Source organism: Plasmodium inui (genome assembly GCF_000524495.1).
Source record: "Plasmodium inui San Antonio 1 unplaced genomic scaffold supercont1.24, whole genome shotgun sequence".
NCBI lineage: Eukaryota > Apicomplexa > Aconoidasida > Haemosporida > Plasmodiidae > Plasmodium > Plasmodium inui.
In genome coordinates, this window is record NW_008481858.1 from 230,194 (window position 1) to 245,582 (window position 15,389).

Consider the following 15,389-nt stretch of genomic DNA (forward strand, 5'->3'; position numbering starts at 1 on the left):
GCTAACCCCTAGCGTCTAGAACTAAAGGGCAGGAACATAGAGAATGAACAGTACAGAAGGATCACTTATCCCTCAAGAATAAGGCCTGAAGCATCACGCCCAGGCAGGGATAGTAGGAACTAAGAAGGAAAAAGCACAAACGTAAGACCTAAAAAATGTTGAATAAACAATCAAGACTGAACAGTAAGCCCGGAACCCAAAAGAGAAACAAATAGATAAGAAGCCATGCCCCCAGAAGAATAGATCCTGAAGAGTACCCCCTAAACCCTGATCCACCAGAGATAATGCCTAAAGCCCTAAGAATTAAATGCTGAGACAAGGATAAACGATGAACAGTACCCCCCGAGGCATGAATCTTACAGCCAAAAACCTAAAAGATAAAAAATAACCGTATCCAACAGAAGCATTAAATCCTGAAACCTAAACCCTCATCCTTCAAACCTCACCACTAACCTCTAAGAACAAAATCTAGAATCTAAGACGTGAATCCGGACCCCAAGGCACGTAACCCCTGAAACCTCAAGCAAAAACCAGAAGCCATCGACAATCTAATCTGACCCGTGAGAGATATGCTCTGGAAACTAAACCATAAAGCATGAAACCTACAGCTTACTCCCAGCAACCTAAAAAATACAGCTTACAATCGTCAGACGTGAATCGTGAGGCTTAACCCCTAACCCCAAAAAAGTGAAGCCTGGAACCTGAAAGATAAGGCATAAGCCCTAGCAGTGGATCAAAAAAAATCAGATCGTAGGCATGATGCCTGAAGTCTAGGGAGGATGGATAAACCATACGCCCGAGCCACTCAGACCGAAACCCTAGGCCATCAACCCTAAAAAGAGGAGCCCGAAACCGTAATCCCTAAACCCAAGGACCTTGGGAAAAAATGCGTGAACAGTAAGCACTGAATCATCAGCCTAAGCCATGAGCTCTGATCAATGAACCTTGAAGACTGAACCCTAAGGCCATGGACTATGCAGCGTACCGACTAAGGGTGGACAGTAATCCATAAACCCTGAATCCTGAGCCTAACGCCGAGAGAAGAAAAGTAACCCCTGACGGCTACACACTAAACCCTAACCCTAAAGAATAAAGCCTAGCCCCAATAAAACACTACCTCCTAAATCTAAACCCTCAACAATAGATACTGAACCTAAGAAATAGAGACTGAAGCCTAAAAACTAAAAATCAACCCATGAGAGCTAACCGCTCAACCATGAGCCCTAATCCCTAAGATCTAGTACCACAAAGCTGACGTCCTGTACCCATAAGAGTAAACCGTAAACACTACAGGGTCCAATCTGAAGGATGACCCCTAAGGAGTAGCCAATGACCCTGAGGAATAAGATATAAAAAATAAACCCTAGGGACAAATCACTGGCAAATGAGCCCGTCAACCTTGAACAAAAGCCAGTCAGAGCATAATGGCCAGCCACCTCCCCTATAATATACGCACTAGTCACTGAACCCTCAGAAATAAAACTAGGAAGTAAGCCTGACATCTAAACCGTACACCATAACACCTGAATCGTACCCCTTGAGAGCTAAAACCTAAAAGATAAGCCTTGAGCTCTAAACCTTCAAGCCTAGACTTAACGAGACGAAGATGAACAAAGAACCCTAGCCTTAAACCGTAGAGTCTAGAACATAAACATCAACGTGAAACGGGGGCAATAGAAACTGAGGAATCAACCATAGCATCTAAACCGGAAGCTGAGCCCCACAGCCTACACCATGATCGGAAGACCGCGACTAGTTAAAACTAGAATCACACACATCCGTCCTCAGCCATAAGAGAAGAGACGAGGCACATGAAAACTGAGCAATGAAGCAGTCAACATCTAAGAAGTACAAAAAGGGCCCTGAATCCAGAAAATTAGAATCGGAGCCATGAACGCTGGCACATAAAGAATGACCAACTGAACCCGAGGACCTAGCCCCCGAAACCTGAACCGATAATAAACAACCTAGGAAGTAATCCCTAAGCCGTAACCCCTGAATACATGATCCCTAACCCGTCAAAAATTGCAGATCATCCCTAAAGATTACCCTGGAACCCACGACCATAAACCATAAGAAACACCCTTGGACCCTACAAAATGGACTATGAAGTCTGAAGGCTGAACCGTAACCCCTGGCCCCTGAGGACTAACCCTGAACGGTAAGACTAGACGCTAAATCCTCCACCTGAACCCTGAAGCCTGAACTCTCAGCCGTGAACCCTGAACCATAAACCCTAAACCCTAAAACCTGCAAAACTGAACGCTAAACCACTAAACCCTAAACCCTGAAGCATAAACCCTAAACCATACATTGAATCCTAAACCCTAAGACCTAACCCATAAACCCGGAATCCGAAACCCCAAGCCCTGAACGCTAGACTCTCAAGCGAAGGCTGCTCACTAGGGACCCCCCAACGGCACCTGTGCCGTTTCCTCAGGAGAATTCGTTCCGCATCTTCCCTGAGTCCTGCGGGGTCCCCCGACGGGTTACTTGGCCCAAAACCCTCTACTCCTCCTCAATCCTTAGGGAGGAGGAGCCCCTTTCGGACTCTAAGAATCTTGACATACGTTGGCCCTAACTCTCCTGATTCCTACATTGTTCCCCCACGTCGGGGGGCTCTCCTCCACTCCCCTAAACTACTCTCTTCAGTGAGGAATCCCTGGCATTGACGTACCGGGTCCTTGTCCCTCTCCAGAGCCTGCCGTCCGTTATCTTGTACTGAAGCAGAATTCTCCCTGGGCCTTTCCTTTATACGAAATCCCACGGGGATCACCTGAGGAATTCGTACCGATTGATCATGAATCTATTCGTAAGGCTTCCGTTTGTTACCTTTTGTATCATTCGGTTTTTCTCTCCCTTAGGCTATTTGTGAGCCACCTGATCTATTGAGGTTCCCCTTTTTCTAGCATATCCTTCTCAGGGAACTGCTCCTCCGAAATTGCCTGGTATCCTAGACCCTTGGCCCGTGTCCTAGACCCTCCTCTTAACTCCTCCAATCTCGACCCTTTCCACGTGTGGGGTTTCGCGTCCTTTGTCCTTGCTGCAAAGACTCTCCTATAGAAATAGACTCCCACCCCTACGAGTACCCCTAAAGGAATCGATCCTCCTAAGACCTTGCTGATACTCACTTCATCCGTTGGATTGCTTTGCTTTATCTGCTCTTGTAGACCCCTCTTTGCTTTGGATAAGGCGGCCTTGTCTCTGTCTTCGGAGACTTCCTCTAACTTTTCCTTCCTCTCCTGCACTTTCTGCAAAGGGTAAAGAAAATTTGGATTCCGTATCCACTTCTGGCGTGGGGTTCCGGATCTCCCGTTGGCTTGACGGTGAGGATTTTCCTCCGCTAGGAGTGGCTGGAGGTTGGTCCCTGAGTTTCCATACCCTTGGAACCGTCTGTTCTCTCCCAGCCGTGAATTTTCATTCAACTGGAACTTCCCCTTTACCTTGGTCATTACGTCAGGTTCCTCCTCACCTCTTCCCATGTCACAACCCTTCGGATCCAAATAGGCGCAGACGGTGTTATATTTTTGGTTCATAGAATCCCAACTACACTGCATGCTCGTGACCAAACTGCTAACCTCCCAGAAGAACGCCCCCCATACCCCATCTATGGGTTTGTCGCTTCTCAATTTTAGGATATTCTTTGGGTCGGACTTGTTTCCTGGTGTAAACCACTCGTCCAAAATCCTCCTCGCACACGTTTGGTTGGCCCAGGAGGTGAGGACCTCATATACTGCCTGGCATAAGTCTGTTTGTTTCTCATCAACCCATTTGTTTCCGTCGAAGGAAGCACGACTAGACGCCCTTATTAAAATTTGGACTATATCCATACACACCCTCAGGTTCCTCTCATACTTATTCTGGCTCCATAGCTCACTCCAACTATATATATTCCTCCATTCCTCCGAGTTGGGATAGTATGGACACTTCCGCATGTCCCGGAAACCCTTGGTGATTCCGAGTCCGTCTGTGGTGCATCCGCCCTGTTGCTCGTATAGTTTAACTCCGTCCCTGCGCACGAAATTGTTGAACCATACTTCTAGTCCTTTGCATATCATTATTGCTTTCTGACTCTCGTTCGACGCTTTCTGCCATTTCTCGAATTCGCTCCCCAGATTGTCATCCCGGCTTACATCCTTCCTGGGGTCCTTAGTATCCCGCGCTAATCGACAGATCCCGCTTGTCGCAATCTTTCCTTGTTCTTTTGGGGGGGGGCACCGCCTCTGTTCCCATAGGTTTTGGAGATAATCCTGGAACCTAAATCGACTCATGGGCTTATTCTAACGAACGTCTTCTACTCCCACTGTTTCTTGGATTCTCAAAGGACGTGGCGTTTTTGGGTACTATTTTTGTTCAGGGGAAAGTGAGAATACTAGTCCTCTAACGTCCGCAAACCTTAGCCCTTCCTCAGTGGTTCTGGATCGGATGTTTCCTCCTTGGGTTCGAAGTTGTTCTAGCTCTTCCCTGTTGTCAGGGATCCTCTGGTATTTTGAGTCCCTGTCCGGGAGCTTCCTTCGGTTCCCTTGCCTGTTCAACTACCCTAATCGCACCTTCGCCGCCTGGGGTTTATGGAGTTGTGTTTTTATACTTCGTCTCTAGATGTGACTATGATCTTTTCTACTCTCCTGGAGGAGTGTCTCCGGTGAGTTTGGCTCGGGCTGCTCGACGTATCCTTCTTCCTTCTGTTTGTCGTCCGTATTTGTGCTCGAGCTCTGTCCCTAAATCGGCCCTTAGGCCTGCTATAGACTCAACAAAAATTCCTCACGCCTTCCGTTTCGAGTCCAAATCCCCTTCGGGGTGTTTTGATCCCTTTCCTCTCTCCTCCACTTCCCCCCTTCTTGTAGGCGGCCTCTTCTCCCATCTTCCACTCCGCGCAATTACATTGCTCCCCACGTCAATACTCGTTCCCTGTCGTCCTTCCGTCCTTCGGCTTTGGGCTTCTGGCTCGATTGTCCTTTCCCACCGGCTCGTTCGGTCCTCGGTTGTAGAGTTGGGGTGATCGATCACTTCCTCCCAAGGAGATGTCTAACTCCTCTTCGGTTTTATTCCTGAGAGTCCCCTTGCCTCCTTGGGTGCTTCCGTCCCCCTTCTCCCTTCTCACTTCTCTGGTGTTTGCTGTTCGATCCTCTTCCCCCGCATCTAATCCCATCCTCAAGCCCCTCCTCCCAGTTTGTTGTCTTGTTCTCCTTCCCTTTTTTCCCTTCCCTCTTCGAAATTCATCAATTCGATAACTCCATTCTCTAAATTCCGTGAGGGGGGATTCTTTCACCGTCTCCTTTCCACCTCCTTCTCGAATTGTTCCCCTCCGTAGTCCCTTCCCTTGAAGGACTATCTGCCTCTTGGGCTCGGCGTTGCGGTGGGCTTAGAGTTTCACTTCCTAATTCATCTTAATCTCATTCCGCCTCTTACCTCCAGTGACAGCCTCCATACTTCCGCAAGTGGTTCCTGTTCCTCTCCGCATCCTAGCTCTCCTTGTCATCCTCTCTAGAGTCCCGTACCTCCGACTTGACGTCCTCATCCCCCCTTCCCTACCCTTCAGTCGGTGCCCCCGTGCCCCTCCGCCCCCTCAATCGAGATGCCCCCCCTTACAGTTTATCGGACTGTTCTGGTATCCACGGTCCTTCTTCCTTTGCTTGGCCTTTTGATCTATTCTCCACTCTCCTCCGATTTCTTTGCCCCTCGTGACGCCCACTTTTCCCCCTTCTCTTCTGGTTCCTACACAGAGAAACCTGAGACAGAATCTCTCCAATCATCCGTTGCCTTTCAACTTATCCACCATGCTCCCTTCTGTTTATTATTTCACCTAATCCTGCTTTTCCGTCCTATTTCAGGTCAAAGACATATTCAGTCCCCCGCCCCGGTCCCCTTAACCTCCCGGTCTCCCTGTTTCGTTTAATTCACGTGTTTGCCTCGTAGTTCCCCTTGCCGATCGTCCTTCCCCTCCTCGGTCGAAAGTTCCCTCCCTCTCCAGATAGCCCCCCCCTCTTAAATACTCGTCACCACGTCTTCGCGCGCTGGCCCTTTCTTCCCTCTTCCACTTGGCTCCTCCCTCGGCGGCCGGTCTTGTCCCCAGTTCGGAGTCACCCTCCTTTCTCTCGGCCTCGTTTTTGACTTGACCTTATGGTTGTCCTTTGGGTTTCCTTGTTCTTATTGGGGGTGGTTCACTGGTCCCCCATTTCCTGATGTGTCGCTTCTTCCCTAAGACTGCTCCTAGTCTTAGTAAGGAGCCTCACCTGTTTTTGCCTGTCACTATAATCTTCCCCCTTTTTCCACTAGGTCTCCAGTTACGCCTGCTTCTTCTCTGTCTTGGAACCCACTCAACCCCCCCTAGTTCCTTTCCTTTAGCTATACCCCTTCAGGATCCCACCTTTGATGTGAGCCCCTAAGTCCTTTGCTAGGCATCATCCTCCTTTGCCTTCGGCGCTCATGATTTGACTTTCCACTTATTCCTCCTCCGGGGCAATTGTGTTTTTGTTCATCCCCCTGTCCTCCCTGCGGGGAGGTCCGGGTTGAATCGGTGTCTTTAACTCTCTTTTGACCTTCTCTTACTGCATTATTCTGTGGTCCTTATCTTGGCTCTTGGTTGGCTCGACCTTCCTTCCTTCTGCCCTTGACTGTGGAGGCCATCGTCCGGGTGGTGTCCCTGGGGGGCTGTCCTCCCGTTCCCACAGGAGTTCCCTTGGCATTCCTCGTCTGCCTTCACTCACATTCGGGGGAGTGGAACTTCTAATCTTATCCACCTCCCGTCTTGCTCCCTGCGCTTGTGCCCTCGTAGATCCTTGGTTGGCACCCTTGGAACTCCAGCTGCTCCCTAGACCCCCCTCCCGTACGGGTGGGTGCTTCTTGAGATCCCCTTCGGACGGCTTCGTTCTGATGTTCGCTCTATAATCTACTCCCTTCACCCGTTTCTCCTTCTCCTTCGGCTATTATTGCGTTTTTATCCTTAATTAACTCTTCTCCTACATTGATTCAACAGGGCCGTCTGCTCCCTCGTGGACTCCTCTGCTTCATTTCACTGAACCTCCCTCAAATTCTTCTGTTATCCCTCGGGCGGGTTGTGTTCCTCCTGCTTTCCGTGTATTGGTTCTCCTCTGGGGTTTGCTCTTATGTCTCGTCTCCCTGTCAAGGCTCGAGTGTAGTCTTAAAATTAGAACCCCTGTCATCCTTGCTTCCCGTGATTTAATTTCGTCTCCACCACACTTTGCCTGAAGAATACTGCCTGTTCCCTCGGTATCCCGGAGAACCCCTCAAACCCTGGGATCCTTTCTGGCTCACTCTTCGGGGTCTAATCCTCGTGCTCGTTCGTTATACGCTTGGGGAGGTTATCTCAGAGTCTCCGTGCTTCTTTTGTTGCTATCTTTCCGGCTCTCTACCCGATTTTCTCAAGCTCCCTCCTGCTCTCCTGACTTGAGGTCCTTCTAGCTCTTAGCTGATGTTATTTAGACGCTGCGTCCCCTCTGCACTCTCTTCCCGATTCCTAGCTTATTCCCTTTGAGTTCTAGAAGTCCCCTCCTCTATTATCGTAAGTGCAGGCGTCTTCCTTCCCTGTTACTCTATTTATCCCGTCCTCACTTTAATCGTTAATCCCTTCGTCTCCTTTTGTTAAGTTTTTTTCAATCCCTCCCCGCAACCCATTCGCGTCCTCGCCCGGGGTGTGGTGTGTCTCTATCATCTTGGTCCTCCTACGCTGCCTCTCCGTTAATCTCCCTCTTTCATCGGACTCGGGAGCTTCATCTTGCTCGGTTTGTTGGGACCTAAATTCTGCCCCGGCCTGTCATTTTTTGATCCCTTAGATCCTCCCTCCGCCAGTCTCGAACATTGGTGCCCCCTCTTCCCTAATCTTTCCATCTTGTGCCGGTGGGGTGCTCAAGGAAACTCTCTCGGGTGTTTGCCTGTCTTTGGAAGCTAGTTGTTCCTTCCCTTGCCTGGTACTCCTCGGTTACCGGATCCTGTGCTTGGTGGTTGGGATCCCGAACGGTTTCTTGGCCCTATTGTGCCTTAGACTTCGGCTTGGATAATCCCCTGGCGTCTGGTCCCTTGGTATCTGACTCTTCAGTCACTCTCTTGTCCCTGATTCTTATTATTCCTAGGGTGTATTTTCCGCTTACTTAGTCATATCTTGAGATTCGGCATCTCCTTTATCTGGGCGTTCCCTGCTCCTCGGCTTGTCAAGATTCTGCCGCTGGGGCTCCTATTTTTCTGGATATCCTCTTCTACTTGGGGTGAGTTCTGGGGAGCTCCTGGTGTCTTAGGGGGTACTGTTTTACCTCATCCGCTTGGATTCCCTGGATATTTCCTTCATAGGAGTTGTCCCCTTTGTTAATTTGTCCCTTATGAGGTCCACACATGTCCTCCCCTTCTTTGAAGTTCCCTCTTTTTGTTGCCGCTTGTTTCGAGGGGAGGTACGCTAGTTCTTTGATCTTTGGTTCTTGTCCTGTTATCCTTGAACTCCTTGGCTTCCTTTGTCTGTGCCTTCCTCGGCTCTCTCGGTTACCTTTCCTCGGGTTCCTGTGTTGGTCTTCTCTTCCGGCTCCTAGGGTTGTCTCCGGCTTTCTTGGGGGGAGATAAGATAGGTGCGTCGGGAGGTCCTAGTTGGTTGACGGTTGAGTTGATCCTGGAGTGGTAGCTGTCCTCATATGTCTGTCTAAGGTCCTTATACATTTAACTCGGTTTGTGGAGAGACCTGACTTGGGAGTCCTCCTTTGTATTTCCCTCTTATTCCGCTAGTTGTTTTCATAGTGATCTTATTGTTATGCCCATCCAACCTAGGCTCCTATGAAAATTGTTCTGCCCTCCTATTGCTCCTTGTCCCTTCTTAGATTAATCTCATGGTCTGGTTCATTACTCTATCAAGGGGCGTTCTGATACTCGGTCTCGCTTACTTTGTCAGTCTGTTCACATTCTTCTTCCTCCCTTTGAGGTGTCTTGTTACTGCCTGGGCTCTTGTTTTGTTGTACTCTCTCTTCAGTCGTGGATTTTTACTTTGGATGGGTCTGACTGTCACCTCGATGTTCGTATTTAATGAGGAGATTTTCTGCCTTTTCTTCTGATTTCTCCCCCTCCCTTCTAAATTTCTTGGGCCCCATATAACCCCGGCTGATCACCACTTCATAGTTGGTTCTTATGATTCCATCAGTCTTTTCGGGGAATTGTTAGTTTTTTTATGGTGTCCTCCTGAAATGTTTTCACTTGGTTCACTTATGCTTGAGGATCCTGGGCTGTTTTACAACTGAGGTTGCCCAGCCAAATTTCTTTAAGTCTCCTTATGATTGAGATGCTCCTTTTACTTATTTTCTTGAAGTCATGCTCCCACGAGGGTTCTGAGTGAAGATTCCAGAGGTTTTTTTGAGGTTTCGCTTTTGTTGATTCCTTCTCCGTGTTTTCGACGTCCAGACAATTTCCTCCTTCACTCTTCTAACCTCTAGTACTTCTTCCTCTGGGGAATTTAGCCTTCCACCCCTTCCTTCTTAGACTTGGCTTCCTTTTCTCCAATGCGGTGTCGGATTCCTTCTAACTTGTCTTTGGTAGTCTCTCGCCGTCGTCCGTTCGAGGCCGGCGATGTCCCTCCTTCGGGTGGTTGTGTCCTTTGCTAGATCTTCTCACTAGGTTGGTCCCTGTCCCGTTGTGTGTCCCGGTGTATATACGGATAGGTCTCGGTAATTGGGGGGAGCTTCGTGGCTTTGTCATGCTCTTATCAGTTTTGGGGGGGTTCGGGCTCCGAGATGCCTTCTTCTGGGGATCTATTGGCTCTTCCTTTATCTTCCTCTCTATTTGTCCCGTTTCTTCCTTGCTCTTAGTTGTGTTGTCAGGGGCCCCCTTGCTGGCTTCTGATTAGACTTAGAGAAGCTCCTTTTCTTTCCGTTACCAGTTAATTCACTCCCTTTTCGCCTTGGTGGCTTGCTGCCTGATTCTTTCTTGGTAGTTTGGTTGGTTAACTTTTGGGTGCTGCTGAGATGGTATCTTTGCTTCCTCTTAGGGTTGTGACCATGTCCTTCCGGAGTCGGAATTTTTTATAGTCCGTTTCACTTGTTACACTTGCCTGTATTATTCCGGAAGGGGTGCCTTCTTCATCTGTTTTGTTGTGTTCCTCAGGGTTCCAAGTGTCCTCAGACTTTAAGACCCTTAACCCCTGTTACTTGGCTTGTGGGGTTCCTAAATGGTTTCTCATTTTCTGTTATCCCTCCCTTATTGGGCTTTATTTAGTATTCTTCGGCTGCCTCGGGATGATGAGCTTCGTGTTAGCTTAGGTTCTCTTCATCCTGACGGTTCCCTAGCCTTTTTAATTTTAGGTGACTTCGGGATTTGGATGATTGCTGCTAATATTTCTACTGGATTTTATTGTAATTCTAACCTACTACAGTTTCCGAACTATCCCGTCTGGGGGGTGAAATGCCTATTTGGTCTCTTCGGATTTAGGCTTCTTGGTTCTTAGTCTATTCTTCGGTTAGATTACACCCCCCTACTCAATCCCCCCTTTGATTTATAGAGTTATTATTTAGTTTCCCTTTTTTTTTCTTACTCACCTGGTGTTCTCGAGATGTCTTCGGTCTACTCTTAGTTTAGTTCCTTTTGGGGTTTCTCTCCTGGGTTTTATTCTGTTAGAGATGTTACTTTAGTCTGATGGATTCCTCCTGTTTTGTTCATATTATAAAGCCTCGGGTTTGTCCTCTACTTCTATTAATTATTCTTCGTGGGATACTTCCCCCTTGGGGGTCCTTTAGATACACTCGTTCCTTATGCTATAAGAGTCATCTCTGACTCTTCCTTCTCTATGGCCTTTATTTCCTCCTATCTCGGGTACTTTGACTGTTCTTCTCAAATTTCATATTGTATAACTCCTTCATATACTCTTTATTTAACGTCTGTTAACTTAGCTTTCTATATATACTCACTGCTACTCATGTCACACGGCCTTTGCAGTAACTTGTTCTACTTGGGTTTCCCATATATACGAGATTCACTCTTATTTGTATTGAATTGTTATTTGCGGAGCTGCTTCTTCCCTCTTGTCATTCTTCTAATAACCTACAATCTTAATTACTTGATTGTATCCTTCTCGTTTCGCATCCTTCTCCGTAATGATATTTCCATGTTGACGAAGGGGGAAATTTGTATGATATACTGCTAGTTGCTCTGCCGCTTGTTCTCCTGCTTCTGGTGTTCTGTCCTTAGTCTTCCCCTATGGGGGTCATCGTCCATAATATGTCATTGTATACTTCGTCTACGATTTAGCCCGGCATATTTATACCCGTCCAAAAATTCCGATTTGTCTCTCCTGCTTTCTCCTATTTGCTTTCTCTCCCGTTCGCCTTTCTGGGGTAGCTTTCTCTCTGTCTTGACTTCCCCTCCACCTATCATATACTAATTATCTTAAATATTCCTCTATTATTTTGACTCCCATCGGTGTCCTTCCTTTATATCCTTTATTATACCAGTCCTAGTGCAGATATTCCTGCTGTTTCTTCTTCCTTGATTTCTGTTCTTATTTGCTTCTCCTGTCCCTCCCACTGTCCCATTTGTCTCAAATCCTCTTCCCTTATCTACGGGCGCCTATGTCTTAATTTACCCTATTACGGCGCAAATCCCATTTTCCCTCTGCCCCTTTTTTTTTCTTTGGCCGTCCTGGGACTGTCCCTCTGATGTTTTTATAATATACCCTAGGTTTTATCAATAAATTCGTAACCATTATATGATGTTCTCCGGGTATTTTAGATTCTCCGGCTCGTCTATTCCTTAGCAGTTCAGGACATTTGTTTTTACATTATCCTTCATGATATTCTATATAGAAAAGAAAATATCATATACGCCACAACATTCGGTATTCAGTTATTTAAACAGTCTTCCTGTTGCTACTATGTGGGGGCATGTACATTATAATACTTTATTGAAACCTAAATACTCCGTTGCTTAACTAGATGAGTCACACAACAACTGATCAATACTCTGGAAAATTTCGGTTAACTAATTATGTGGAATAACACACAATATCTTTATAAAACTATTTGACTCATTATTAAGGGAGGGACTTTTTCTATTACGGTCTATAGGTCTATATAGCATTACACTTAAAAGTCATATAAAAACCATATCACTACGAAAATGATCATGTATTCACTCACTTCTTGTCATCTTTTAGAAGTATTTCATAACTCTATCGTGCTTTAAGACTCTTTCATAGGACAGGTTCCTATTTCAATAGAGGAAGGTATTCCTCGTATAGCCTTATACTCCGTTATTCATAAAAAGTGTTATGAATACGATTTCACATTCTACATCTTCCTCTGGGGAATATCGAGACGCTTCTTATACGATTGTCTGTAGTCTTAGATACGGACAAATTTGAAGCTATTGTACGAATTATTACACTTCATGAATTCAGCACAGAATCTAGATATTATTTGTACTTATTCCTTCCGTTATATGTTAGAAAAGAGGAAACCCTCGATTTCATATATCTATCTTGTCTGAGGGAAAGATCTGCTGTTCACATTATTGCTTATATGCCACCCGTACTGTTTTTCTGGGTTGTATGCTTTGGGTGTATTGTCTAATCTTCATCCCCTGAGCATCTTTCCCTGTATCCTCCCTTCTCGTGTTGTCCCTCCAGTAGTTATTAATTATGTACCTTTCCTCTTAGGCATTTGCACTTTGATGGTCAGGCTGATACCCCCACTGGGTTGTGGTTTCTTTATATGGTGTTACATATATCTCTCTCCGTTCTCTGAAGTAGATAATTTCCTCAAATATGTCAGTTGTATTCGTATATACATTCTATTATAGTCATCTGCTTCTATATGTCTGCTCCCCGCCCTCCTAGGTTAATGCTTCTTTAATATTCTATTTGGATTCTTACTCTCATGCTCATTTTATCCCCTTCGCTTTCTCTATGTTATTATTATTCCTAACTTCTCACGAGTAACAGCCTTCTGTATATATTATTATTCCTTTTATAATCTCTCATTCTCCCCTAGGGTATAAGAATTTTAATCCTTCACTTCACATAATTGTTATATTTTAGTAGTACCGCATCGACTTGGAGTCCTGTTAAGAAGATAATACTACAGATTAAAGGAGGTGTCCAAATCTTCCATAATCACTGTTTCTTAATAGTACGAGGATAATTATTGAATCTATATTACAATAATATTGAGAGGGGATAATCACAGTTCACGATGTATTACTGTACTTACAATGTTACTTTCCCTATAAGAAGTGCTTCCTATACATAAACACCCTTGGTATGTTGAACCCCTTTTTAGTGATAGTATCCCTCAGTTTCCTATAGAGCATGAATAGCCTTAGGATTGCTATATGCGTATTCCTGGAATGGAATTATTTTACAAGCCAGTGTATTGGTGAAATGGTATCATCTTTACAACTGCCGTCCTCCTCAAGGAATTCGACTCTCTAAACCTGTGTATTATCTTAAACAATTTTCCTGCTCACAAAGCACTGCTCTACATAGAATATTACCCTTGACAGAAGCTTATCCTCTAAACAGTTGTTGTAAGGCTAATTCTTAGAGTTAATACAAATATACCGCAGGCATGTCGTAGTCTTTATATATGTGTAACGTTTAGTGATTGGAACCCCTCCAAGAATACAGCTGAATCCACTCTATTATGTTTTACTAAATATCTTCTCTTAAATTATGGTGTTTCCTGCTTTAAATCTTGAATACTCCACAATAGGAACTCCCCGGATGTTCCTACTGTTTAGGCAGTGATACTCTAGAGAAATGTCTCCCTCTTAGATACTTAATAATGGTCGCGAAAAATGTATTCCTTATATATTAGTTTTCCAAGGAAGTGTATATCCTTCGCCTCATTCTATTCTTCAAATAATAGCACCCATTGGCCTAACTTTTCCATATAAACGTATTCCAGTCATAGTCATAGAACCCGCACGATGATGGTCCTGATATCATGGTTCCCCATCGAGATTTGTTATCTTCAGCCAATAATAGTCTACAAATAAAAAAAACTGTAAAATATGAACCTGTTGGAGAATAATATTCAGGAGACATGTATACAACACACAAAATAATACTGGAGGTATAGACGGATGGTTCATATAATAGGACTGTATGCTATGCGTACATTCCACAGGCCCGTCGTCCTGGGGGGGGCGATATTTTTAAATTAATACTACACATAAATCATGATTCCTTAATTAGTCACGTTCTCTAATTAGTCGTATCTAAAACGCTATGTTATGAGTCCTTCATATAAAAGCATTCCTTCGACACTGTACATTACAAACAACATTTCTGCTAGAATTCTTGCATTGTCCATATGCAAGTATTTCTGTCTCTATTGTATTACTCCGGCAATAATACATTCGACACAGCTATAGCGCTTCCACCTGCGCGTAATTAATGGCTTGCTCTTTTCTTTAGAATGTAGCCCTCAATTCTTCACATAATACTATTTCATAGAGATCTATACTCATCGATGATTGGTGTTGCCCAAAGAATAGAAACCCAAAGTTAGAACACATAGCCCGGAATTCACACACTTCTGCATTTTCGATGGCCATATTGTAGGAAAATCCCTATCTTTCAAAGGACGGTCCTTGTGAATATCCGTATGCCTCATACAATACTGTATTTTGAATATCATTGCACTCCACAGAATGCCACTTCTCATTTTTCCTACTCCCTAGATATCATATGAGTACAGGGACAATAATTTCTTTCAAATGAATGTGCTACAAGCTCTGTCTTAGTTGTAAAATATTTTCCCTTCCTTACAATAACAGCATAAGCGGTAAACCTATACAATAATATTCCCGATACAGCTGTATTCTTTACCAGCATTGACACTTTAGATACATGTGTACTGTTTATATCATCATAACTTTCCTATAATAATACACCAGGTATATTTGTTTATTTTATTTAATGGTTTTATTCATACAATATCATCGTAGGCATGGGCGACGGATAAAGATAAAGATATGGCATGCATGTCCATACACTTTAAATCATAGTACTCCTGGTACAGTATTATTCACCTCACAATGCTATTCCTAATATATCAATACTTGGTACACATCCGCACTATTCCTATAATAGTACTCTGGGAATATCAGAACTGGAAGGCAATAAGTAATTTTTACACAATACTACCTCACACGCCTGTGTACACTTCTTGCAAAGGTACTCTCCTAATAATAGGGGTTTACACATTATACCTCCGTTAATATAATAAGACTCCAGGGAGTGTTATTAATTCCGGAATATGGTGCTTTCCCTATAATAGAAGCCTAAACAGTAGGCCATGATATTCCACCTCTTTTAATAATTGTGCATGGGGGGTATCCAGAATCCAACCACAATTGTGCACTCCAAGACATCACACTAGGGAGATATGAGTATGCTGACAGAA

The 15,389-nt window shown here is 44.9% G+C and overlaps 3 protein-coding genes across 3 annotated transcripts; all 3 read right to left on the bottom strand.

The window, feature by feature from the left end:
• Nucleotides 1–2,885: 2,885 nt before the first annotated feature.
• On the bottom strand, nucleotides 2,886–4,271 carry C922_04527 (hypothetical protein; the record flags this gene model as incomplete). The annotated part of the gene is made up of 1 exon (XM_008820110.1): nucleotides 2,886–4,271. One exon carries the CDS (start codon nucleotides 4,269–4,271, stop codon nucleotides 2,886–2,888), a length of 1,386 nt encoding a protein of 461 aa, XP_008818332.1.
• Nucleotides 4,272–4,894: 623 nt separating this feature from the next.
• On the bottom strand, nucleotides 4,895–7,163 carry C922_04528 (hypothetical protein; the record flags this gene model as incomplete). Its single annotated transcript, XM_008820111.1, has 3 exons — nucleotides 4,895–5,336; nucleotides 6,550–6,917; nucleotides 7,017–7,163. 3 exons carry the CDS (start codon nucleotides 7,161–7,163, stop codon nucleotides 4,895–4,897), a joined length of 957 nt encoding a protein of 318 aa, XP_008818333.1.
• Nucleotides 7,164–8,112: 949 nt separating this feature from the next.
• Nucleotides 8,113–8,553, bottom strand: C922_04529 (hypothetical protein; the record flags this gene model as incomplete). Its single annotated transcript, XM_008820112.1, has 2 exons — nucleotides 8,113–8,229; nucleotides 8,268–8,553. Coding segments are annotated over 2 exons (403 nt in total), but the record flags the coding sequence as incomplete, so codon positions are not given.
• Between the last annotated feature and the right edge of the window lie 6,836 nt (nucleotides 8,554–15,389).